Source organism: Episyrphus balteatus, chromosome 1 (genome assembly GCF_945859705.1).
Source record: "Episyrphus balteatus chromosome 1, idEpiBalt1.1, whole genome shotgun sequence".
Lineage (NCBI taxonomy): Eukaryota > Metazoa > Arthropoda > Insecta > Diptera > Syrphidae > Episyrphus > Episyrphus balteatus.
This window is the reverse complement of record NC_079134.1, coordinates 108,842,041-108,868,281: the sequence shown is the minus strand read 5'-3', so window position 1 is coordinate 108,868,281 and position 26,241 is coordinate 108,842,041. Positions and strand designations below refer to the sequence as shown.

At 32.5% G+C, this 26,241-nt stretch overlaps 1 protein-coding gene across 4 annotated transcripts in view; it reads left to right on the top strand.

The window, feature by feature from the left end:
• Positions 1–26,241, top strand: part of LOC129906392 (ankyrin repeat domain-containing protein 12) — a 109,295-nt gene that overhangs the window by 64,788 nt on the left and 18,266 nt on the right. For all 4 annotated transcript variants that reach the window (XM_055982140.1, XM_055982142.1, XM_055982143.1 and 1 more), the window contains exon 5: positions 16,539–16,796. In XM_055982140.1, the coding sequence (XP_055838115.1) occupies positions 16,539–16,796 (258 nt within the window). The remainder of the gene's footprint in view (positions 1–16,538; positions 16,797–26,241) is intronic.

Genomic DNA, 26,241 nt, shown 5'->3' with positions numbered 1-26,241 from the left:
ATCAATAAAAGATTGACTAAAGTTATTTGCAAACGCGTCAGAGATCTCAATAGTACTTTTTAAGATATTATTGTTATAATTAAAGTTGACTGGATAGCCGTCAGATTTCTTTTTTGAATTGACGAATTTCCAAAAACTTTTAGGGTCTTGTTTGATAGAAATCTCCATCGACTCAAGATATTCTGCATAAACATTATTAGAGAGAGTCTTAAACTCATCAAAAAGAGAGATGTATAAATCATGATTTTCGGTGGACATATTTTTCAAATAATTTTTCCATGCTTTATTTCTATTGTTTCGGAGAATTTTAAGTTCTTTGGTATACCATGGATGGCATATGCTTGTGTATTTGGATCTTTTCAAGGGAACTATCTCCGCTATACAACTATTTAAAACGTTATAAAAATATGACACCGCGTTTTCAACGTCACACGAAACTGGAATATTTACAATACCAGATGCACTAAGTTTATCAGATAACTGATGAAAATTAGCTCTCCTAAAGTCAATTTCATATGAATTGTCTTGAGAATTACTATTTACAAGTAAATGACCTCCTAAGTCAAGAAATATGTCAAGTGAGGGATGGTAAGGGTCTATGTTAGATATAGCAGAGGAAGATTCTACCACTACTGTATTAACTGCGTCAGATGAGAAGACTAAATCGAGTAATCGATTTTTAAAATTTTGAATACAGCTGACTTGCTGTAAGTCTGTAGAGATAATATTATCCAAATTCTGGAGCTCCAGTTGAGATGAAGTTAAAGAAGCTTCGAAGTAGGACTCGTCTTCTGATGGCACCCAGTCAATGTTAGGAAGGTTAAAATCGCCTATCAGAATTATTGTACTGTTGAGATCTGCAGTGCCAATAACAAAATCAAGTGCTAAGGAAAGCTCTGAAAAGGTAGAAGTCGGACTTTTTGGAGGGATGTAAGCTGTTAATACTAATAGATTTTTTGATTCCGTAGTTATTTTTACACATATTAATTCTATGGTAAGATCAAAAGGGAACGTAACAAGAGATGTGCAAAAATGATTTCGAACTGCGATAAGAACTCCACCGCCTACAGGATTCTTAACGCCTACGTGACGATCTTTCCTGAAAACTAAGAACTCTTGGTCGAAAAGTTCAGTGTCCAAAATTGTGGCATTAAGCCAGGTTTCAGTAAATGCGATAGCATCGTATGGTAAAGCTTGAGAGTTTTTAAAGATTTGAGTAGTTTTCCTACGAAGCCCTCTTACGTTTTGGTAGTAAAAAAAAAAAAAAAAAAAAAAAAAAAGAACACATTTTTAGAATCAGATTTATCACATATTTTTAGTCCTTTCTCTATTTTAGACTTTTTTCTTGCAATAAAATTCCACAAATGTTAAAATATAAAAAAAAAAATGTATTTTAATTGCTTCATTGCTCCAAAATTGATTAAATTAGGTAATTGACATTTATTTCGATGTGACAATTAAATTTGAAGTTCTCAGCTATTTATATCATGAAAGTATAAATAGATATAAATAGCTGATATCATGAAAGTAGGTCGCAGTGCAACTTTCCCCCACAACACATTCATTCATCATGAAAGTATATCATTGCTAGGATCAACATAAATATTTTTTAGAAACGTAGAATAAACTAAGTAGAACTAAAGAACTATGTTCGACCTAGCTAAGATTAGAATTTATGACTAGTATGAGCAAATGGGCCTAAACTGTGTCCGGTCGGTGTCTACGCTGCTCTTTTATACCGGAATCTCTCTCTCTCTCTCTCTTTGACTGCTTTTGTAAGACAATTCCACTTAAAAGAGGACGTGGCAAATCTAATGTTCCACCATGGTTTGATTTACATCTTAAAAACTTAAAAAATAAAAGAAACAAAGCCTGGGTAAAATATAATAGTACAAGAACCGATGAAGATCTTGAAACATTCTTAATTATAAAACAACTATTTGCAGAGCACTCAAATTCTATATACGAAAATTACATCTCTAAAATTGAACGTGATCTCAAATCAAATCCTGATAATTTGGAAATTTGTTAATTGTAAGAAAAAAACTAGCGGCTACCCAAACTCTATGAAAAATTCATCGTCAACTAGTTATGAACCCCAGACAATCTCAAATATGTTTGCAAGCTTCTTTAAAGAAGCTTTCGAAGATTCAAACTCAGAGAACCCTTCTTACTTTTCTTCTGCTGAGGTGAATTTCCCTCACTTAAAATCTATTAATTTTTAAATAAGCGAAGAAACCGTAGCACAAAGTATATTAAAACTGGATGAGTGTTTCAGTCCAGGCCCTGATGGTGTGCCATCTTCTATTTAAAAAAAATGTGTTTCTTATTTGTCATATCCGTTATGTGTTCTCTTTAATAAGTCTTTAGAAAGTTGTCTTTTTCCTAATATCTGGAAAAGTGCATTCATTATTCCTGTGCACAAGAAAGGTCCTAAAAACGAAATAATGAACTACCGACCTATAGCTAAATTATCTGTGATACCAAAACTGTTTGAGTCAATTGTATGTAATGTACTTACCTTTCACTGTACGTCAATTATTTGAAATCAACAACATGGGTTCGTCAAAAAAAAGTCTACCGTTACTAATTTATTTAACTTCACGTCCTTTTGTTTAGATGTTTTTGAAAAACGTGGGCAAGTCGATTGTGTATTCGCTGACTTTAGTAAAGCCTTTGACAAACTGTGTCATAAAACATTAATTTTAAAATTAAGCTATCTTGGATTAAATAATAGTTTTTTTAAATTGGATATCCTCGTATCTAAAAAATAGGCTTTATAGTGTAGTATTTCGTAATATGTGTTCGAACCAGTTTATTGTCAACTCAGGTGTCCCTCAGGGCAGCCATTTAGGTCCAATTTTATTTATTTTATTTATAAATGACTTGGTTTCGATCATTAAAAATTCGTCCGTCCTTATTTATGCTGATGACATTAAGCTTTTCAAAAGTATTAAATGTACTTCTGACTGTTTACTGTTACAAGAAGATTTAATTTTATTTAGGGAATGGTGCAATAAAAATCGTCTTTTTCTTAATGTCGACAAGTGTAAAACTATGAGTTTTACACGCAAAAAAGTCCCGTTTGTTTTCAATTATTCGTTTGATTCATGTCACTTAAGTAAAGTCCCCGTGTTTTCAGACTTAGGAGTTATTCTTGATCCTGAGCTAACATTTATAGATCATTTAAACTACATTATTAAAAAAGCTAATAAAATGCTAGGATTTATAAAGAGATTTGGTCGCGATTTCCGCGACCCTTATGTTCTAAAACTGCTCTTTGTTTCTTTTGTAAGACCAATACTCGAATATAGCTGTGTAGTGTGGTCACCTTACTATGCCACTCATATAACAAGACTTGAATCAATTCAGAGAAGGTTTTCGCGTTTCTGTCTTCGTTTTCTTCCTTGGTCACATGATAATTTACTTCCCCCTTACTCTCAAAGACTCAGATTAATTAATCTTCCTTCACTTACTGACCATAGAAAGTATTTGCAGTTTTGTTTTATTGTTGGAATTATTAATGGGTCAATATCATCCCCATCGGTTCTAAGTCGGTTAAATTTCAGTTACAGTCGCACAAGTATAAGGTTACGCCAACCATTGTGCCTTATTTTTAGTAGATCGAACTATGGTGCAAATAGCCCCCTCAATCAATTGATAACAATATTCAATAAACTTTATTTTTGTATCGAGTCTGTTAATGACAATTTTAAATGCATTAAGTTCAAAACTATGTTTTTCAATAGCTTAGAGTAATAAATTTAGATTTAAGTATTATGTATACATAAATTACAATAACAATTTTGTTGGTGCTGCATTTTTTTTTCGTTTGCCTTTTGGACTTTCTGCTGATCATCTGTAATCTGTCATCTGCTATTTGTCTGATGTCATCTTAAGCTACATTACCGATACATTGATTTATGGTTTGTGTACCTACTAAATACATTACATTACATTACGGAGTACACTAAGAGCGAACATTTTGGCAAGTAATATCAATTTTTATTTTATAAATCCAAAATCGCCGTAAATTCAAATTATCAAAAAAAAATTATAAATAACACAAATTATTATGTCTGCGTGCGCTTTGTGTAATAATATCGCAGATTACCTCATTGACGCTATTATTTGTCATGGAAGCTGTCGCAAATTGTTGCACATAAAATGTATTAATGCTCCTCTCAGCTCTATTAAGCTGTTCGAACAGAGAAAATCTTTTTATTTCTTTTGTGAAGATTGTGACCTGTTTGCATATACGAACATTGTACGTGATGTACTACAAAACAAGCAAAATCTTGACAATCTTCATAATCAATTGCTTCAACTTAATAAGAAAATTGAAGATATTACCTACAATCATCAATCTTTACAAAATGTAGTACAAAATCTTGATTATTTAATAGTAAATAATCCATCTACATCTGATTCTTCACACTTAAAAAGAAAACTTGACAAAATAGATACCGACATATCTGAAACCAGTCACTTGACAAAAAAACCTGCCACAGCTATTGTCATAAATTCATCCCAAGAGTCTGATAATAATACAACACGACAAGAACAATCTGTCGATATTGATGCTTCTAAAGAACTTTCAACATCAAATCAATGTAATTTTTCATCCGTATTTGCAAATACTACATCAACAACTACTACTTTCTCGTTACCAACTCAATCTAATACTAATACTCCTCACCATGAGCAACCTGTTGACCTAGATGCTCCTAAGGAATTTGTTACATCAAATGAATGTAATTCCTTATCATCTTGCTTAGCTGCTACAAACACCACCTCAACAATTAATCCTCCTTCGACAATGATTGATCAGCATCCTATAAATATGATTACTTCTCCAGTCCACACATCTCCTCTTACGGCTTCTACAACTGACAGAAACTTTGTATCACCGTTTGAGTCAGGTTTAAAAATAGTTGAAGGACACAAAACACTTTTTATTTCTAAACTTACTCCATCTACAAATGCTCTTGATGTGAAATGTCATATTAAATCTAAGATTGGAACACTGAATTCTATAGCCGTTGAAAAAATACTCCATCGCAATTATTCTAAATATTCATCGTTTAAAATTAAACTTCCAGACTCAGTTTTCTACCTTCTAAACTCGAGTTCGTTTTGGCCGAATGGAATTGTCATGCATGAGTATCAAAATAGACGATCCAATTATAACTCTCACCATTTTCAAAATCGATTGACAATGCGCCTCAACCAAAGCAGCTACAAAAACTACTGATTTACTACCAGAATGTAAACGGCCTCCGGACAAAGACCAACAAGGTCTATAATAATGTAAATAATATTCCCCATGATGTTCTAATACTAACAGAAACATGGCTGAATTCATCTTTTGCTGACACTGAATTATTTGATTCCAATTTTCAAATTTTTCGTCGTGATCGTCATAATGACCCCAATATAGTTACTGTTGGAGGAGGTTTGTTAATAGCCGTACGCAATAATTTGTTTTGTAATCTCGTCGATGATTTTTTGGACTCCAACCTCGAAATAATTTGTGTAAAAATATCAACTTCGTCTGGTCATTTATATGTGGTTGCTTGCTATATACCGCCTTCTTCTACCAGTGATGTCTACAACAAACTTTTTGATTGCTTAGAATCTATAAATGAAAAAATTGAACCTTCAGATGAACTTCTTGTAATTGGCGACTTTAATTTGCCAAATCTCGAATGGGCTATATCATCGGAACATGAATCTTATCATGCCATCAATGCATCGAGCAACAACGAAGTTCTTTTAATCGATGGAATGACTTCATTCGGACTAAATCAATTAAACAATGTCAAAAACCGATTTGGTAAAATTTTAGACCTGGTATACTTTTCTGACCTTAATAATTCTGATGGAACTACATTACTCGCCGATACGAAGCTCATTGATGAAGATCGACATCATCCTGCATTATCTATTTCGTTAAACTTAAATATTAATAATGTAAGTTATCATTGTAAGAATATGCATGAATTCAACTTTAAAAAATGTAATTTTTCTGAACTCTTCCGCTTATTGGATGGTATTAATTGGAACATCTTGTTTTTAAATATTAGTTTCGATGAAATGGTCTTTCGTTTTTATAAAATCATGTTTGATTGTTTTTTAGAGACCATTCCGTTACGAAAAATAAGAAATTTAAGTAATACTCCACCGTGGTTTGATCAACATATTAAAACTATTAAAAATAAAAGAAACAAAGCGTGGGTGAAGTTAAATCGATCCTGGAGTATTGAAGCTCAAAATGAATATACTAGACTTAAAGATGAATTTATCAACTACTCCAATTTTCTTTATTCGGACTTTATACTTAGAACTGAAGATAATCTTAAATCTAATCCACAAAATTTTTGGAAATATGTAAATCGTAAAAGAAAATGTGATGGTTACCCAACTAATATGAGCTACCAAAATGCAGAAAGTCATTACCCAGAGGACATTGCAAATATGTTTGCCGAATATTTCCAGTCTGCTTTTGAAAAATCTTCTTCTTGTGATACTTACAATACCTCTACTGTTAATGAGTTTTCACATCTTAGTAATATTAACTTTTCTATTTCTGAGGCAACTATCTTAGAATATATTAAAAAATTAGACGATTGTTTAAATCCTGGTCCTGATGGTTTCCCCGCTTTTATGTTAAAAAAATGTGCAATATATATGTCGTATCCGTTGTTTTTACTTTTTAACCAGTCTATAATTACCTGTAAATTCCCGACACTTTGGAAAAATGCATTCCTTATTCCAACTCATAAGAAAGGTAAAAAAAATTTAGTTCTAAATTATAGGCCAATAGCTAAACTATCTGCTATACCCAAAATGTTTGAATCTATTATTTGTGATGTTTTGTCTTTTCACTGTTCCTCCGTTTTATGTGACAACCAACATGGCTTTGTTAAAAAGAGATCCACTATTACAAATTTGTTACAGTTTACTACATACTGTATTGACGCGTTTGAAAAAAAACAACAAGTTGACTGTATTTTCACTGACTTCAGCAAAGCATTTGACAAACTAAGCCACAATATACTTTTAAAAAAACTGCAAAATATGGGTCTTAACGACAGATTTGTTTTATGGGTATCTTCATATCTAAAAGATAGGTTATATAGTGTTGTTTTTAAGAGTGAACGTTCTAAATGTTTTACTGTTAACTCTGGTGTACCTCAGGGTAGCCATCTTGGCCCGTTATTATTTGTACTATTTATTAATGATCTTCCGTCTGTCCTAGTAAATTCTTTGTCTCTTATATATGCTGATGATGTAAAGATTTTTCGTACAGTCAACTCTGCAAATGACTGTGATCTTTTACAAAGAGACCTTCAACGTTTTTGGGAATGGTGCAATATTAATGGTTTAGTTTTAAATATTGACAAGTGTAAAACAATGTGTTTTACACGCAAAAAAAATGTGATTGTCTATAATTATGCGATTAATCTATCACCACTAACTAATTTGTCTAGTTTCACTGACCTTGGGATAGTATTGGACTCAAAATTAACTTTTACTGACCATTTTGACTACATTATTAAAAAAGCTAACATGACTCTTGGTTTTATCAAAAGATTTGCTCGGGAATTTCGTGACCCTTACGTTTTAAAAACTCTTTATGTCTCATTCGTAAGATCCATTTTAGAATATGGTTGCGTTATATGGGCGCCATATTATGCGGTTCATATAAATAGATTGGAGTCCGTTCAAAGAAGATTTATGAGATTTTGCTTAAGATTTCTACCATGGTCAAATCGAATTAACTTGCCACCTTACGCTCAACGTATTAATCTAATAAATCTTCCATTTCTTACCAGTCACAGAGCGTATCTACAATTTTGTTTTATTGTCGGGATAATAAATGGATCGATTTCAGCTCCATCGATCCTCTGTCGATTAAATTTCATTGCTAGTCAGTATAGCTTGAGAAGGCAGTTGCCAATTTCTAACATTTTCAGTAGATCAAACTACGGTGCTAACAGCCCTTTAAATCTTTTAATCAATATTTACAATAAAAATTCAAATATAAATAACTCCAGCATTGAAAATATAAAATCACTTAACTTTAAAAAAATATTCTTTATTCAAAATAACCCATAATGTACATTATATGTAAGTTTTTCTTTTAGTTTTGTAATAATATAATACCTATATATGTAATTTTAATTTTAAGAAATTGTACTTATGTATATCGTTAGTATTTAACGAATAAACTTTGATGATAAACTTAAAACTTTGATGTATAAATTAGGGTGTCCCTTATTTTGCAAATGGCTGAATTTAAATACGCATACGGGCTCAAAAGTTTCGCAATAAATAAAAAAAAATATTCCCAAAGTTTCAAGTCCCTATCTCAATGCTAAGTGGACGCGACTTAATTTTTAATATTTCCATACAAAATATCGATAAATTACAGGTAGTTTTGAAGTGGTTTACTTAAAAATTCGGTAAAACTGTAAAAGTTGATAGAAAATTTTGAAAATTTGCAAATATCTTCAGCACTATAAGGAGTGTACGAAAAAATTATTTATTTTTTTAAATAATGCTGAGTCAGTAAAAAGTAGGTAATCGTTAATATCACTGTTCTTATGATATTTTACTTACTAAGCATTGTTTACAAAAGAAAAATATTTTTAAATATTTTTTTCGTACACTCCTTATAGTGCTGAAGATATTTGAAAATTTTCAAAATTTTTTATCAACTTTTACAGTTTTACCGAATTTTTGAGTAAACCACTTCAAAACTACCTGTAATTTATCGATATTTTGTATGCAAATATTAAAAATTAAGTCGCGTCCACTTAGCATTGAGATAGGGACTTGAAACTTTGGGAATATTTTTTTTTATTTATTGCGAATCTTTTGAGCCCGTATGCGTATTTAAATTCAGCCATTTGCAATATAAGGGACACCCTAGTATAAATGTATAAGTATATTCACGTTAGTATTTAACGAATTGAAATAAATAAATCTCGAGACTCGAGAACGTCCTCGAAGGCTCTCGTCCCTGCCTCTCGAAACTTCCTTTCCAGGAAGGGCACTTCATACTTCCAGTCTAGTGGGATATTTTGGGATGTGTTCAGTGGGATATTTTGGGATGTGTTCAGAGGGTAGTTTCTAAAGGTCCGTTCACATTTCTACCTTTGCAGTAGTAGGTAGTGTGTTCAGACTTTTATCTTAAAAGTAGTTCAGTAATTCATCGTTACAATATAAAGCCACGACTTGAAGTTGCCAGACATTTTAATTCGTTATTATAACGCATAAGGCTTTAAAACTGCATATTTTCTGCCACTCCACTCCTAAAAAGGTGGAGGTTCTAAATTCGACTGTATTTCTTAGTTATGTTTGTTACCTCAGAATTTCCGACTGAGCGAACCGATTAAATAGTTCTTTTTATTAATACAAAGCTTCAAGTGCAGTCCCATTTCAATTAAGTCAATTTCTGATTAATATATTGTAATGAAGCATTACAATTTGCTTTAACATTTGCTGCCCTTTACCTGATTTATTTAACCTAGTCTTGAAATCAAATAAATAAAAAAAAGGGGTAATGTAAAATAACATACGATGTTCCCACAATGTGCCCTGCATGAAGAGCAAATCCCATCTAACGATCATCTATAGCAGCCAACAACACGATAAAGAAGAATTTAGATAACAAAGGATAATTGATAAAATTTTCTTATCAATCAGTAAGATCTACACTGATGGTATCGATTTGGAAACGAATAACAGAGCTCGGTGGTGAATATGTTTTATGAAAATAAAACCATACATGAGGTGAGGTGTGGTGAATAACGATAGAATTTGTTTCGCTATGTAATATTATGAATGAGCTGAAGTGTGGTGAATAATAAAGGAAATATTATTATTATCAATATAGTGCAAGTATGTAAGCAAAATATTTTGCAAATGTTTTCGTTCGACAAAAAACTATTGAAAATAACTCTTTGTGCTTTATAATTCACACTGAGTTAAGTTCAATAGTAATATAAGAAGCCGCCATACAAACGACAAAATCATCATTCAATCGTGATCATCTTAAGGAGAAGTAACTCCAGGAGTTAGAACGGAGCTAAGTAAGAAAGTAAAATAAAAAAATTAAATTATTAGACTTCCCCCACCAGCGGTAAGGGGTCTAAATAATATAACCGACCAGTGTACCAGATTACCGGAGGCAACTCCGTGATTTTTACCGGGGGCAACTCCGTGATTTTTACCGGTGGCAACGCCTTGATTTTTACCGGGGGAAACTCCGTGATTTTTACCGGGGGCAACTCCGTGATTTTTACCGGTGGCAACGCCGTGATTTTTACCGGAGGCAACGCCGTGATTTTTACCGGTGGCAACGCCGTGATTTTTACCGGGGGCAACTCCGTGATTTTTACCGGGGGCAACTCCGTGATTTTTACCGGTGGCAACGCCGTGATTTTTACCGGTGGCAACGCCGTGATTTTTACCGGGGGCAACTCCGCGATTTTTACCGGTGGCAACGCCGTGATTTTTACCGGGGGCAACTCCGTGATTTTTACCGGGGGCAACTCCGTGATTTTTACCGGTGGCAACGCCGTGATTTTTACCGGGGGAAACTCCGTGATTTTTACCGGGGGCAACTCCGTGGTTTTTACCGGTGGCAACGCCGTGATTTTTACCGGGGGAAACTCCGTGATTTTTACCGGGGGCAACTCCGTGATTTTTACCGGTGGCAACGCCGTGATTTTTTTACCGGGGGCAACTCCGTGATTTTTACCGGGGGCAATCCAAGATTTACCTATCAACCAAAACCCTTCCCTGCTAAAGAAGTCGAAGGAAGCCGCCGACCGACCTGAAGAAATCATCAGGAATTACCAGCGCGAAAGAACCGTCAAACGGAGTGTTTTTGACTAAAAGGCCTAAATAAACACAAGAACTGGAACCAGACCATAATTATTAAGAGAAATGTTTGTTTGTTAATTAAGATTTTAAGATTTAAGAGTTAAATAAAAGTAAAACCTTTTGATAAAAGTTACGTGCTTACTTTAATTTGTACCTTGGAATCCAGCGAGCGAAACCTCAGCCTTTGACAAAAAAGCACATCACAATATTATGTATTTATATCTTGAAAATGTTATTTCCACAAATAATAAAACTTTTCAATAGAACTGATGAAATGTGCAGTCAAAATTAGTTGTTTTTTTTTCGTTTAAGCTTGCGTCTCATAGGTGGTATAGGTGGCTTGGGGTGTTTTCATAAACGTCTGCTATAAAAAAAAAAATGTTTGGTTGGACCACCCTTACAATTTAGTGGTATGAAAATAGATTTCGTATGATTTTCGGACTTACCCGATATACCTTCACAATTTCATAAAAAACGTTCCAAAAATATAAACAAAAATTTTTGGTTGGACCACCCTAACCATTTTATGATATGAAAATTCATGTTGGCTGAATGGGCGATTCTCAGAATTTCTGACATACACAACAAATTTCGTAAAGATCGTTCCAAGATAATTTGCTGGACCACCCTAACAATTTAGAGGTATGAAAAATAGATGTTGGCCGATTCTCAGACCTGTCCGATAAGCACACAAAGTTTCATAAAAATCGGTCCAGCCGTTTCGGAGGAGTTTAGTAACAAACACTGCGACACGAGATTTTTATATATTAGAATGATAATTTATTTCCTTTTATGTATGTGGTAAGTATGTGGTAAATACATAAATTTTTGAATCCGTGTTTTGGTCAATAAAGTACTTCAAGTAGAACATAAAATCCTTAAGTTCTACTATTTTTTCCCCCTAAGTTATGTTAAACTTAGAACAATTTATGACACAATTTGGAGTTCGTGCAAACCACTATGTAGAACTTAAGGGTTTATGTTTCTCATAAATATTTAAGACTCGTTTCAGCAAATGGGCCTTAGTGATCACTCATCGTGATCATAAAATAGTATCTTTGTATCTAGGATTGTACCAAGATCAGAAATGCTGGATTGGACGGGTAAACTAGAGGAGTTTAACATATCATCAAAAACAACGAAATAATGCTTGCATGTAAAACGCATTGGAGCATATTCATACACTAGCCCAAAAAATTAAGGGAACAAAAAAAAAAATCGTGATTTTTTTAGTGATTTTCGATAGGCTGTATCTCAGTAAAAAATGATCGCATCATAACAAAATAAAAAGCATGTAAAAGCTCTATTCTTCTAGTTTTAGGATTAAATGTTAAAATATTTTCTTTGTAACGGTAAAATAGCTAAATCGTTGAAACTGTTAAAAAACAAAAATTTTCCAATTTTTGTTTGTTTTTACTTTTCTCTTAAGAAAGTGAGAAAATTTTTCTGATAAAATGATTATTATTTTTAGAAAGGCTATTTATATGGCTTTAAGATTCATTTTGTTTCAAACTTCAACGATTTTTTTTAACTGCAATATCAATCATCAAACAATAAAACCATACTTTTGACTTTGACAATATCTCAACAACGGATCACTGTACAGAATATTCAAGGACACATTTAAAAACTTCATTCAATTCTCTACAAAGAAATTAAGTTTGCTTTGTTAAACAAATTGTTTTCTTATTTTTTAGATTAATTTAGAAAAGCTATCAAAATAGGCATTTTTACGGTTTTTTAGAAAATTTACCGCTATTTAATTTCTATGGGTGATAAGATTAAACTGAGGTTTAATTTTTGAAGCTTTATATACCTGAAATTAATATGCAAAGTTTCAGACTTATTCATCAGGCAGTTTTTCTGTTGTGAGGGTTTGAATTTTTGAGATGAAGTAAAACACCATATTTCTGCAGGTCTAAATAACTTACTTCTTTGGGTTTTTGATGAGCAAAATCAAATTCTTTTGAGTTAATTTGAATATTTTATTGATAAATATCGTGTAAATTTAAGATAAGCCAAGGAAAAATTAAAAGTTTTCAAAAAAAGTTAAATTTTGAAAAAAAAAGCTTTCTATACCATTTTTGGATGTTTTTCCAAATTTTGATTTTTTTTTTGTTTTTTCTTGGTTTATCTAAAACTTACCTATCACCTATAGATATTAAATAGCGGTAAATTTTCTAAAAAACCGTAAAAATGCCTATTTTGATAGCTTTTCTAAATTAATCTAAAAAATAAGAAAACAATTTGTTTAACAAAGCAAACTTAATTTCTTTGTAGAGAATTGAATTAAGTTTTTAAATGTGTCCTTGAATATTCTGTACAGTGATCCGTTGTTGAGATATTGTCAAAGTCAAAAGTATGGTTTTATTGTTTGATGATTGATATTGCAGTTAAAAAAAATCGTTGAAGTTTGAAACAAAATGAATCTTAAAGCCATATAAATAGCCTTTCTAAAAATAATAATCATTTTATCAGAAAAAATTTTCCCACTTTCTTAAGAGAAAAGTAAAAACAAACAAAGATTTAGCTATTTTACCGTTACAAAGAAAATATTTTAACATTTAATCCTAAAACTAGAAGAATAGAGCTTTTACATGCTTTTTATTTTGTCATGATGCGATCATTTTTTACTGAGATACAGCCTATCGAAAATCACTAAAGAAATCACGATTTTTGTTTTGTTCCCTTAATTTTTTGGGCTAGTGTATTTTGTATTCAAAATCAATATATTATTCAATTTGTCCTTTTCACATTTCTCAATGCACTTACAATACGAATATTGCAATATCTTACATTCTTGGTGCTTTGCAGCAAAACTTCCATAGTAAAAGTTATTCCTAAGTTATACACTCAGTCACAAAAGTAAGTATTAGGGCGTTCGTTATTTAGGTTTTTTTCGAGAATCAAGTTCCTAAGTGGAAAAACTGTTTCTAAATAATAAAAAAAAAATCCTCTAATCTTTTCAGATTTTTATTCTGACACTAGATGGCGCCCCAATAGGGTTAAAGTTTTTAAAATTTGAAATAGGTATGGTATAGGTATTTTTTTAGATATAGACTCCAATCAAAATCTTTTGATGAGGTCCTTGTTTACGTTAAACAACGTTTTCAAAAAGGTATAGATCATTTTTCTAAGACCAGGGGTTTAGTCAGGGCATGCATGGCTTTGTTGGATTTTATTTTATTTTTCATGCTACTCATATGCTTGTTTAAATAAAACATAAAACATACAAAAAAGCCATGCATTCCCTGACTAAACCCCTGGTCCTAGAAAAATGATCTATACCTTTTTGAAAACGTTGTTTAATGTAGACAAGGACCTCATCAAAAAATTTTGATTGGAGTCTATATCTAAAAAAATACCTATACTATACCTATTTCAAATGTTAAAAACTTTAACCCTCTTGGGGCACCATCTAGTGTCAAAATAAAAATCTGAAAAAATTAGAGGATTTTTTTTTTATTATTTAGAAACAGTTTTTCTACTTAGGAACTTGATTCAAAAATAACGAACGCCCTAGTAAGTATACACCCCTAACTTTGTTTAACCAAGACCTCAAAAAAAAAACTCTTAACACATTTTCGAAAAAAATTTAAATGTGGTTTTATTTCATTAATCATTGCCTACATATTTACAAAAAAAAATTTGTCAATCAATACTAAATGAAAAAGTGACAAAAAATTAAACACAGTACAAAATTTCGCATTACTAAAGTAAGTACCTATACAGAGAAGAAAAAACTATGAAAATCGATGTTAAAAGTATAAATACCTCAATTTTTTTGGGAATTAATATATTTTAGGCTACCCCCTAGACTTGACGAGGTCAAACTCACTTGAAGGCATTGATTTTACTAGATTTTTTGCAACATTTGGGCCGAATCTTATCCACTCTTCCTATAAGACTCGTTTCAGCTAATCCTTTGAATGCTTCCTTACTTTTCTCACCAAATGATCTCACAGATGCTAAATAGTATCCAAATCGAGTGACTGGGGGACGTTTGGATCTGGTTTTGAAAGTTTTTGATCAAAAATTCACTCAAAAAGACCGAGTTTTGCTTAGGGTCGTTACCTTTATTGAAGATAATCAATCCATCTTAGCCTAATTATTCGACACTCTGGTGCAGGTTTGTCTATAAAATATCTAAAAAAGAATACCCATCCATTGTTTCCTTAAGGAGACCAAGTAACCCACACCAAAAGCTATAATCAAAAACCCCCATAGCATAAACGAATCACTGCCGTTTTTACCAGTACCAGCTTTTTGATAGGATTTTGTTACTTTTGTATCTTTCCCCAAATTTTACCAGGTCCATCTGAGCAGTACACTTCGTCTTACGTGCATATGAGTTATGGATGTGGCAATATTTCTAGAAAACCGAGAAAAGAAATAGATCCGAAAAGAAAGGAAGGTACTGGTAAAACGGCAGTGATTCGTTTATGGTATTAAGAAAACAATAGATGGGTATTCTTTTTTAGATATTTCATAGATAAACCTGCACCAGAGTGTCGAATAATTAGGCTAAGATGGATTGATTATCTTCAACGACCCTAAGCAAAACTCGGTCTTTTTGAGTGAATTTTTGACCAAAAACTTTCAAAACCAGATCCAAACGTCCCCCAGTCACTCGCTTTGGATACTATTTAGCATCTGTGAGATCATTTGGTGAGAAAAGTAGGGAAGCATTCAAAGGATTAGCTGAAACGAGTCTTATAGGAAGAGTGGATAAGATTCGGCCCAAATGTTGCAAAAAATCTAGTAAAATCAATGCCTTCAAGTGAGTTTGACCTCGTCAAGTCTGAAATTTTGTACTGTGTTTAATTTTTTGTCACTTTTTCATTTAGTATTGATTGACAAATTTTTTTTTGTAAATATGTAGGCAATGATTAATGAAATAAAACCACATTTAAATTTTTTTCGAAAATGTGTTAGTTTTTTTTAGCGGTCTTGGTTAAACAAAGTTATGGGTGTATACTTTCTTTTGTGGCTGAGTGTAGTTCTTTCATTTGATACCAATTTCATCAATGGCCGCCGAACGTCCAAAATGCCCATTCTCCTTTCTTTACATATTCTTGCAGGAAATTGAACGTTCTACAGAAAAGGCCTTAAAAACTTTTTTCGTTTATCTAACCGTTTAATGGATATTTGAGGTCCAAAAATCCAGAAAATCTTTAAAAATTCGTTTTTTGTTCGTAATTTTGTAACAAATTGAAAAACTATAATAATCAAACGCGCAACACATATTCTTGTAGGAAATAGATTGTTCCACAAAAAAGGTCTTATTAACATTTTTTCATTAATCTAACCATTCTAAAGATATTCAAGGTCAAAGTTAAAAAAAATTATAAGAACATTTTTTACTTTTAAAAAATTTTTAATTCACTAAAAATTCATATATATTAAAAAAAAACAAGATATATTCTTGTAGGGGTTTAAACGTTCTACAAAGAAGTCATCGGCATCAAATTAACTTCTTTAACTGTTTAGAAGATATTCGTATCCAAATCGCAATGCATACGAGTCATAAGAAAACTATTGAAATCAGTGGGTATTGGTTTGGATACGAATATCTTCTAAACGGTAAGGATTAGGAATTTCGGTTTTGATACGGAGAATAAAGTAAAATTTCCTTTTATTAGGTTGGTCTCCCCTGCATGAAGCCTGCAACCATGGTTTCTACAACATTGCATTTGCTCTTATCAAGGCTGGAGCAAATGTTAATGCCAAAGGCTTAGACGATGATACGCCACTCCATGATGCTGCTGTAATTGGAAATATGAAACTCGTAAAGTTGCTTATTGAAAAAGGTGCTGATCTTTTTGCCAAAAATCGAAAAGGCAAAACTCCAACGGATGTTGCCGCTTCAACTATATCTACATATATGTGTTCTCTAAGAGGTAATTGAATATTATTTGATTCAATGAAATTAATAATTTTTAAACGTTTATTTAGCAAGTTTCTATTTTATGTGTTACATTTTGCACTGTGATTAGTTTTCTTTTACCAGCTCCAAGACATTTGATTTTACTTCGAGTACCTCATTCGTCGCATTCAAATGTTTCAAAACAAAACGAATGAATGTTTTTCCATAGCAATATTGAGGAAGTATTTCACCCATAAAAATGGGTACTCGTAAGCAAATATGTACAACGAGTGCTTAGAGTACACCGAATGCAACAAATACTCTAAATGATGGAGGGTATAATACACCTCATTTATATTGCACTCTCTTTGGTATGACAATAACGAATAGAGTTAACTGAAGTAGTATAGGGCAGATCTACTTAAGATGACATAGTGGACATAGTCGAAAACGCTTTTTATCAGCAACCACAATTCTTACGGTTCTTTCAAACACTCCCAAATGTACAGTTTTAAAATGTCAGTTTCTCAGTTATTGTAACTTCTACTGTAAATTCTATCGAAAATGTTTACGTTAAGGTGAATACAATGTTGTACCTAAAGTATTTTATGAATACAGTAATTTGTGTTGAAGTTTTTGTTTTAGTTAAGAGCCAGAGGTAAGATGACATGACGCTCGTCCGTCCAATTTGAAATACATCATATCAAAGGAAATGTAGTATGGACAGCTTGAAAAGTTTCAAATCGACGCATATTACTGGATAATGATGTTCCACTCAACCAGATTTTTGTGTCTTGCATTAACTGCAATGATGTATATTGCATTTCATGCAGAGCATTGGCTATGTTGCCAGGCATGCATCACACATTGCCACGCATTGTGTGCCGGTGTTGATAACAAAATATAACCATTTGTTTGCGAGCTTTGCAGTGAATAATGATGAGACTTTGTATATAGGCTAGGAAGTAAAAGTGAACAAAAAGTCAGACATTTAAAAGTAGGGTTCCTAGCTTATAAAATAAAAAGCCTTATCATGAGCAAATTAAGCGCTCTTAAACAGTATAACAACAGAAACAAAACCAAATAATCTATACTTGTTGATCTTCCTAAAGAGAATCTAGAGAAGAGAAAAATTTTAAAACAAAAAGCTGATGCCATTTTAAATCGGGAAGCGAATGCAAAGATACAAAACAAAAATAACCTTCTATGACGAAAACTTTCTGATCCACAACAACAAGACTCTGAAAAACAAATCATTTTCAAACTTTCCGCTAAGAAAATACGTTCTTAAAAAAACTGTATCCCAGGAGAACCTCAACAATTACAAAAGCTCTGGTCAAGATTTTTTAACGAAAGGAGAAAAATTGACAGAGAACTAGCAGAATCTAAAGATAAGTTTAAAAAAAATTTGTAGATCCAACCTTTGCACGAAAATGAAACGAATATTAACACAAACGAATTGAATATTTTACATAATACGCCTCCAACCCGGTTGGCCACATGGCCAAAACCCCCTGAATATAAACAACAATTTAAAGTCATATAGAAACAAGCAGTTCCATATTGCGAAATTAAACACTAGCACTTTATTATCCGAAGAAAAATGTATAGAACTCGAAAATGCCCTTTCAAAGATACACTGGAATATAATGTATCAATAATTCAAGTTTATGCCCCAACTAAAAACCGCACACAAAACCAATGGACTTGGATATCACCTGACACCCAAATAAAAATAGAAATTGAATTTTTAAAGAAAAAAAATTTAAAAAATCTTGACCACCGCAGCTGCACCACCGCCGTTTGGCGGAAAATGTCGGCGCACCACTGCAGAACGTCCGCACTATTTCATTTTGAATGAAAAATTTGGTAAACAACAGCCGCACCACGACTGCAGCACGTCAGCACTATTTAATTTTGTATGAAAAATTCGCCGCACCATGATACATAATTTTTGATTATTGAAAAATAAAAAAAAAAACTACCGACGAGAAGCAGATTCGAACCCGAGTATCCAACGTTTTAACCACTCGACTGCCAGGTCATGTTTGTAGGAACTGGCAATTTGTTACTTAAGCCAAAATAATTTTGAAGACGACTTAAACATTTGTATAAGTACGAGAATAGAATTTTTTTCATACAAAATTAAATGGTGTGGACGTGCTGCATTCGTGGTGCGGCGTTTGTTTACCAAATTTTTCATTCAAAATTAAATAATGCGAACGTGCTGCAGTCGTGGTGCGGCGGTTGCTTACCAAATTTTTCCTTCAAATTGAGATAGTGCGAACGTGGTGCGGCCGGCGGTTGTTTACCAAATTTTTCATTAAAAATGAAATAGTGTGGACGTCGTGCAGTCGTGGTGCGGCGTTGGTACAGCGAATTTTGTTTCATATTTTTTTTTCATTATTCAATGAAACGGTGCGGACGTGGTGCAGCGGTGGTGCGGCGGTTTAGAAATTTTTGATCATGATGCAGACGTGGTGCAGCGGAGAAAATACCAGAGATCCACACCGATGAACCTATCAGGAATTACAATATAGATCTACAACAAATATAGCAAATACCGAGAAACGAGGAACGTGAGTGACTGCGCTTAAAGAAAATTTTCGATCCATACGATAAACTTAAGCTTAAAATTCTTACGAAAAAAATTAAGCATAAATCTCAAGAAGATACCTATATAAACTTTTAGCGAAGAAACGAAATCAATTAAAAAGCGAATGCTTCGTTACAACCTCTCAAAGAGAGGATCGTTGCCTTATCTGATAATGCTTGTAAGATTCAAACAGAAAATATATCAACAAGTTAGCAACAACTTTTTACAGCAATTTGTACAAAACTCAACTCAACTGCTCTTACTCACTTTTAAGTGGTGGCACAATCAATGATTGGCAAGAAGAGAACCAGTTTCCAAATTTTCTCAAAAGCGAAGTCGAATATGCGATTCAAAGTTTAAAAAACGAGAAATGCAATGGAAATGAGGAAATTGCTGCAGAGTATTTAAAATACCCAAAATTTTCATTGGCCAGCTGGTTGAAAGATGTTAAGGTTTAAGAGTAAGGTTCATTTTATTCAAACATAGATTTTTGATATATTGTGTTTTTTTTTATAAATATAGGTACTTAAATAACGTATAAAATAAGCGTTTTTGGCTGGGCGCTGCCGTCTGGGAGATTGATTTATAAAACTGTCTAATAGAATTATTTACAGAAATTAATTTAAGTGTTATATTTTGTAATTGGTGATATGATAAGCAATTATAAGCATATTTAAATCCATTATCTTACAATAAAACTTTAACACTATTTACATGACTTGGTGGGTGCAACTTTCAGTTTAGTCAAAACAAATTTTTTTTTTTTTTTGATATTTCTTTCAGTTTAAGAATGCGACTCTTAGTTAAGTGAAACAAATATTTTAATTTATATGTATATTTAATTTTTTTTTAATAAAAAAAACCAGACCTATCTTTCTATATGTTTTTTGGCACGCTGAAACTGAAGGGTGTTCGGGCAAAACGGACCAAAAACATATAGAAAGATAGGTCTGGTTCCTGGTACATGAAACTTTTTTTTTTTGTGTGCCCGGGATGACAGCGACATGTCGCGACAGTGCCAGCACACAAAAAAAGTTTTGCCCGTTTGCCCGGTCACTTTCCAGTTTTGAGAAAAATGTAAAAAAGACCCCAAAAAACTTCCTTCTTTTGAGTTTTGTTGCATTTTACTCAAAACAAGAGGGTGACAGGGACAAACGGACTTGAAATTCTAGGTCTGGTTCCTGGTACATGACACTTTTTTTTGTGTGTCGGTGTTATTATAAAAAAAAAAAAAAAAAAAAAAATATTGAACAAAAGATAATCACTTTTGAAAAAACATCTAACAAAAGACGCTCTTGCCCCCACATGGGGGTAAGACCGCCCTATCAAATATTGTTGGTAGAAAGGCAGTTACTTTTTTTTCAAATGCAGTCTATTTGCAAAAATAATACACTTATGCTATATTTCATTAGTTCTCACTCCAGCACAATTTGTATGGTACCATTTGGTACACATTTTTCACTTAATCCAACAATATTTTAGATTGGATCTAGAAAACAGTTGCAGGAGGTAGAAGGTACAAATACAGTCTGCAAGGTCCTCTATATCAGAATCATCACTTTCAGTATTATTTGGCGCCTGTCGCTTAGCTTTTTGCAAGATTTAACGGTGACCTTCTAATTTTTTTTTTATTTTATTTTTTATCTTTATGCGCAGAAAATACTTTTGAATATTCACTTTCTATTATAAAAAAAGGAAAAGTTAAAAATTTCTAAAATTTACAGACGTGATCGATCATACCGAAAGGCACCTATGTAATATTGTAAGTGTTGCCAATTTTACTTTTTTTCATACAACATAGTACAAAAACGGTCTTGTCCCCATAGGCGGTCTTGCCCCCACTTCTCCTTTTATGCGTATTCAGTTATTATCATTTTTCTGTACGCAAAAGATGTATATTGGTAGAGACTGAGCCAGCTTTCTCGATGTAATATTTTTTTGGTTTCTTCAAAAGTTAGTGTGGCTTTTCTGCAATGAGCTAATCTTATTTCTTTGTAAATGGGGCAAATAGAGACGAAATGGAAAAAATCTTCTTTCGAATTAAGGTTACACAGCGTACATAGGGTTGTGGTCGATTCCCTGTACGGTGAGCCATTCAAACTCAACAAAATTGAACTTTTTTTTTGCCACAAGAACCAAAATGTACTTTTCTAGTGGTTTTTGGAGTGTTGAACTCGAAAAATTTGATTGGCCTCCGTTTTTGAAATATTACCGTTATAAAAAGCAAAAAAGCGTAATTTTGGCTGTTTTCAAGGTTATGTTTTTATGTGGTATAATTCATTAAAAACAAATTTGTAACGGTGTCTATGAGAACATATTTTATTCTTCCAAAAACTGTTTAAATCTTTTCGATATCTTTGTCGATGAAGGTGAGTTTTTTCATAAAGTCTGGTTTTTTGGTATGTTGGTCGATGACTTAAGTAACTTTTTCACTATAATATAAAAATAAGAGTCATCAACATTTAAATACAAAACGGTTTTTTGGAAAAAGCTTCATAGATTCTTAACAATGACCCTGGTTTTCAAAAAAAGACATTATTATCTTTAATTTGAAATTAAATTCGCCTTTTAATTCGGTAAGTTGTAAGGGGCGCAGCGTATTATTTGAGACTTTTTCGTGAATTATTCGTAGTTTTGCATATACTTTGGGTCATTGTTAATAATCTATCAAGCTTTTTCCACAACATCGTTTTATATTTAAATGCTAATAACTTTTAATTTTATTTTATAGTGAAAAAGTTCCTTAAGTCATCGACCAACATACCAAAAAAAAAACAGACTTTATGAAAAAACTCACCTTAATCGCTTCTAACCCTAAAATGGGCTGCATGACAAAACTGCCAGACTTTCACCCGGAAGACCTTTAAATTTTGATAGCTGATAATATCACCTTTAATTTGACACCAATATTGTCTTTTAACTCTATGAGATGCACAATGCACTTTACCACGCCAATCGTGCCAGGATGCGAACGGGAAGACCTGTGGTTTTCGTAACTACTAATAGCCCTCTTTCACTTCCCATTTGAAATTTTCTTTAGCTCGATGAGTTGAGCGTTTCTGCAGTGGCCGCCCACTCTAATTCTTCCGCACATCTTTAACAATCTGAGAATAGGCTTTATTTTTATCGCTTTTACTTTGAACAGCTTTTTTAGGCGGTTCATTCTTAGTATTGTTTTCAGCAGTTAAATCGGTATTTACTGTGTTTCTGGGTTTGTCTCTAGCAGATGTACATATTTTTGCTTCTTAACTCTTGGAATTTTTTGGCAACTGGGCAGCCTCTATAGCTTGCCGGGTGATTACCATGGCAGTTCACACATTTTGCTTTCTGATCTTTGCTCATCAGACAATTTTTAGTTGCAGAATGAAGATTTCGAGAATTCCTTCTCCTTTTCGTGATGTTTTATCAGTTTGTGAATCGATCATGTCAATCAAGTCAAAAAGTATAGGCGTCGATGATATATGTACATCCCGATTTCGTAAAAATTTTACTTCCTTGGATGGGAGTCCATGTAACCCATATTTTCAACTCAATGATCACTTTCTCGATATACCCTCTTGCTTGGAAACAAGCAAGAGCAATACCTGTAATCAAACAGGGTACCAAATATGAATATAGGCCCATAGCTATCTTACCTTTCTTATCCAAGGCCTTTGAATCCATCATCTGCGGACAAATCAAGCAACACCTAAAACAAAGCAACCACTTAACCCAGTATTACTATGCAGCAAACTTAAAAATTTTTTCAATATGTCTAATTCAACTGTCAAACTTATTTATTCCTGCATGACTAATCGTTCTCAAGCCGTTACATGCAATGGTAAGCAGTCATCTTTTTTGTATCTTAGCAAAGGTGTACCTCAGGGATCTTTGTTAGGTCCGTTACTGTTCACTATGTTCATTAACGACCTGCCAATGGTAATATCTCACTGTTAATACACCATATACAGTAAGGTGGGTCAAAAAAATCGAAATTCTTTTTTTTGATTTGGTACTCCAAAAAATCGATTGCTAGACACCTCTAGAATATACACACCAAATATGAGCTCTTTATATTAATGGGAAGGTCCTCCGCTTTGCAATTTTCCATTTTTACATCAAGCTTCTACTAAAAAAAAATATTTTTTTTATTAATTGACTTTTTAGAAAATTTCTTTTCAGATTCTTGTAGGAAATTGAACGCTCTACAAAAAAGGCCTTATACACTTTTTTCGTTTATCTAACCGTTGAATAGATATTTGAGGTAAAAAAATCGAGAAAATCTTTAAAAATTCGTTTTTTGGTCTTAATTTTGTAACACCCTGAAAAATTATAATCATCAAACGCGCAAGACATATTCTTGTTGGAAATTGACTGCTCCACAAAAAAGGTCTTATTAACTTTTTTCATTAATCTAACCATTCTAAAGATATTAGAGGTCAAAGTTAAAAAAAAATATAAAAACTTTTTATATTTTTAAAAAAATTCCAATTCACTGAAACTTCATTATTTTCAAATTAACAAGATATATTCTTGTAGGGGCTTAAACGTTCTACAAAAAATTCCTTAGAATCAAATTGATTGCTTTAACCGTTTAGAAGATATTCGTATCCGAACCAATGCTCACTGATTTCAATAGTTTTCTTATGACCCGTATACATTGCGATTTGGATACGAATATCTTCTTAACGGTTAAAGCAATCAATTTGATTCCAAGGAATGTTTTGTAGAACGTTTAGGCCTTACAAGACAAAAAAGTTAACAAGATCTTTTTTGTGGAGCAATCAATTTCCAACAAGAATATGTCTTGCGCGTTTGATGATTATAATTTTTCAGTTTGTTACAAAATTAAGACCAAAAAACGAATTTTTAAAGATTTTCTCGATTTTTTTTACCTCAAATATCTATTCAACGGTTAGATAAACGAAAAAAGTGTATAAGGCCTTTTTTGTAGAGCGTTCAATTTCCTACAAGAATCTGAAAAGAAATTTGCTAAAAAGTCAATTAATAAAAAAAATATTTTTTTTTAGTAGAAGCTTGATGTAAAAATGGAAGGGCTCTCAGAATTTGGTAACTTGTTCATCCCAAATCCTTACGGTTTTTGATTTAATGCAGTTTTTGTGAAATTTCGAAAAATCCCGACTTTGCATCAGTATTTTGCTTCCTCGGCTCATAATAAATTTTAGTTTTTTACAATTCTTCCACTAAAACATTGCCTAATAATAGAAAATAATTAATTAATCAAAATGTTTTTTATTTCATACGCCATTTTGCTGCAAATTAATTAACAGTTTCATGTTTTATAAAAACTCAATTTCTTACTTTTATTTCAGAGCAGCATCCCGAAAAAAAATTGTATGGTGTGATACTGGTTTATTATTTTAAAAACTTGCTGCGTTATTGCAGTTTTCAAAAATGTATAAAAATTTCCAAAGTTGAAATTAGAACGAAAGATATTACAATTTAAATGCACCAAACAGGGCTTTTCAAAGAAAAATAACAAAGAAACATAAACACATTTTCTCGACTGTTGTTTGTTTATTTCTTTTTGAATAAAAGTTTCGATTTTTGTTTGTTTTTTTCTCTGAAAAGCCCTGTTTTGTTGCATTTAAATTGCAATACCTTTCGTTTTAATTTCAACTTTGGAAATTTTTATACATTTTTGCAAACTGCAATAACACAGCAAGTTTTTAAAATAATAAACCAGTATCATACCATACAATTTTTTTTTCGGGATGCTGCTCTGAAATAAAAGTAAGAAATTGAGTTTTTATAAAACATGAAACTGTTAATTAATTTGCAGCAAAATGGCGTATGAAATAAAAAACATTTTAATTAATTAATTATTTCCTATTATTAGGCAATGTTTTAGTGGAAGAATTGTTAAAAACAAAAATTTATTATGAGCCGAGGAAGCAAAATACTGATGCAAAGTCAGGATTTTTCGAAATTTCACAAAAACTGCATTAAATCGAAAACCGTAAGGATTTGGGATGAACAAGTTACCAAATTCTGAGAGCCCTTAAGTTGGCCTATCAGCATATTTCGTTTGATCCATTACTTTTGGGACACCCTGTATGCTGATGATGAACAGCTTTATGTCAGTTTCGAAAAAAGTTCTTTCGAAGATGCTGTTGAGAAATTAAATATAGATTTGAGCGCCATAGCTGCATGGTCACATGAAAATAAACTCTTCATCAACCCCATAAAATCGAAAGTCTTACCCATCCACAAACGTCAAAACACCTTCGATGATTTGCTGCCTATCATACTTAACAACTCTCGACTGGATATCGTTACAAAAGTCAAAAACTTGGGTGTAATCTTTAATAGAAACTTATGGAACGATCACATCAACCACATTGTCGCAAAGGTATATGGATCTTTACGGAGTCTTTCCATCAGTAGAGACTATTTGCCAACACCAGGTAAAATTAAACTTGTCAAGGCACTTATAGTCCCTATCATATCTTACGGATGTGAAATTTTTGCTAATATGGACTCTGAGTTGGACTCTTGGTTGCACACTTGAAATATTTTTAAAATTCCGAACACTAAAACTTCTTATCAAGCTTATTATTACCAAGAGTCCTGAGTATTTATATGAAAAGTTATCCTTCCCGCGGTCTACAAGAAGTCTTTCAATTATACCAAGTACGTATTCGTGTTTAGTATCAGCAAGACAGTTTTTCTTCCACTCTATTTCCCTGTGGAATAATATTCCACTTTCTATCAGGCGAGCATTTGAGCATAGACACTTTTTAAAAAATCTCTTTTTTTATCTGTATAATGAACATTGAAAAATCCCCTTAAATTATTTAGCTATTAAGTTCTTTTTATTGTAACTAAGAGCCAATTTTTCAATATTCTAATAAACAGTCAGTTAACTGTTCGACGAATAAAG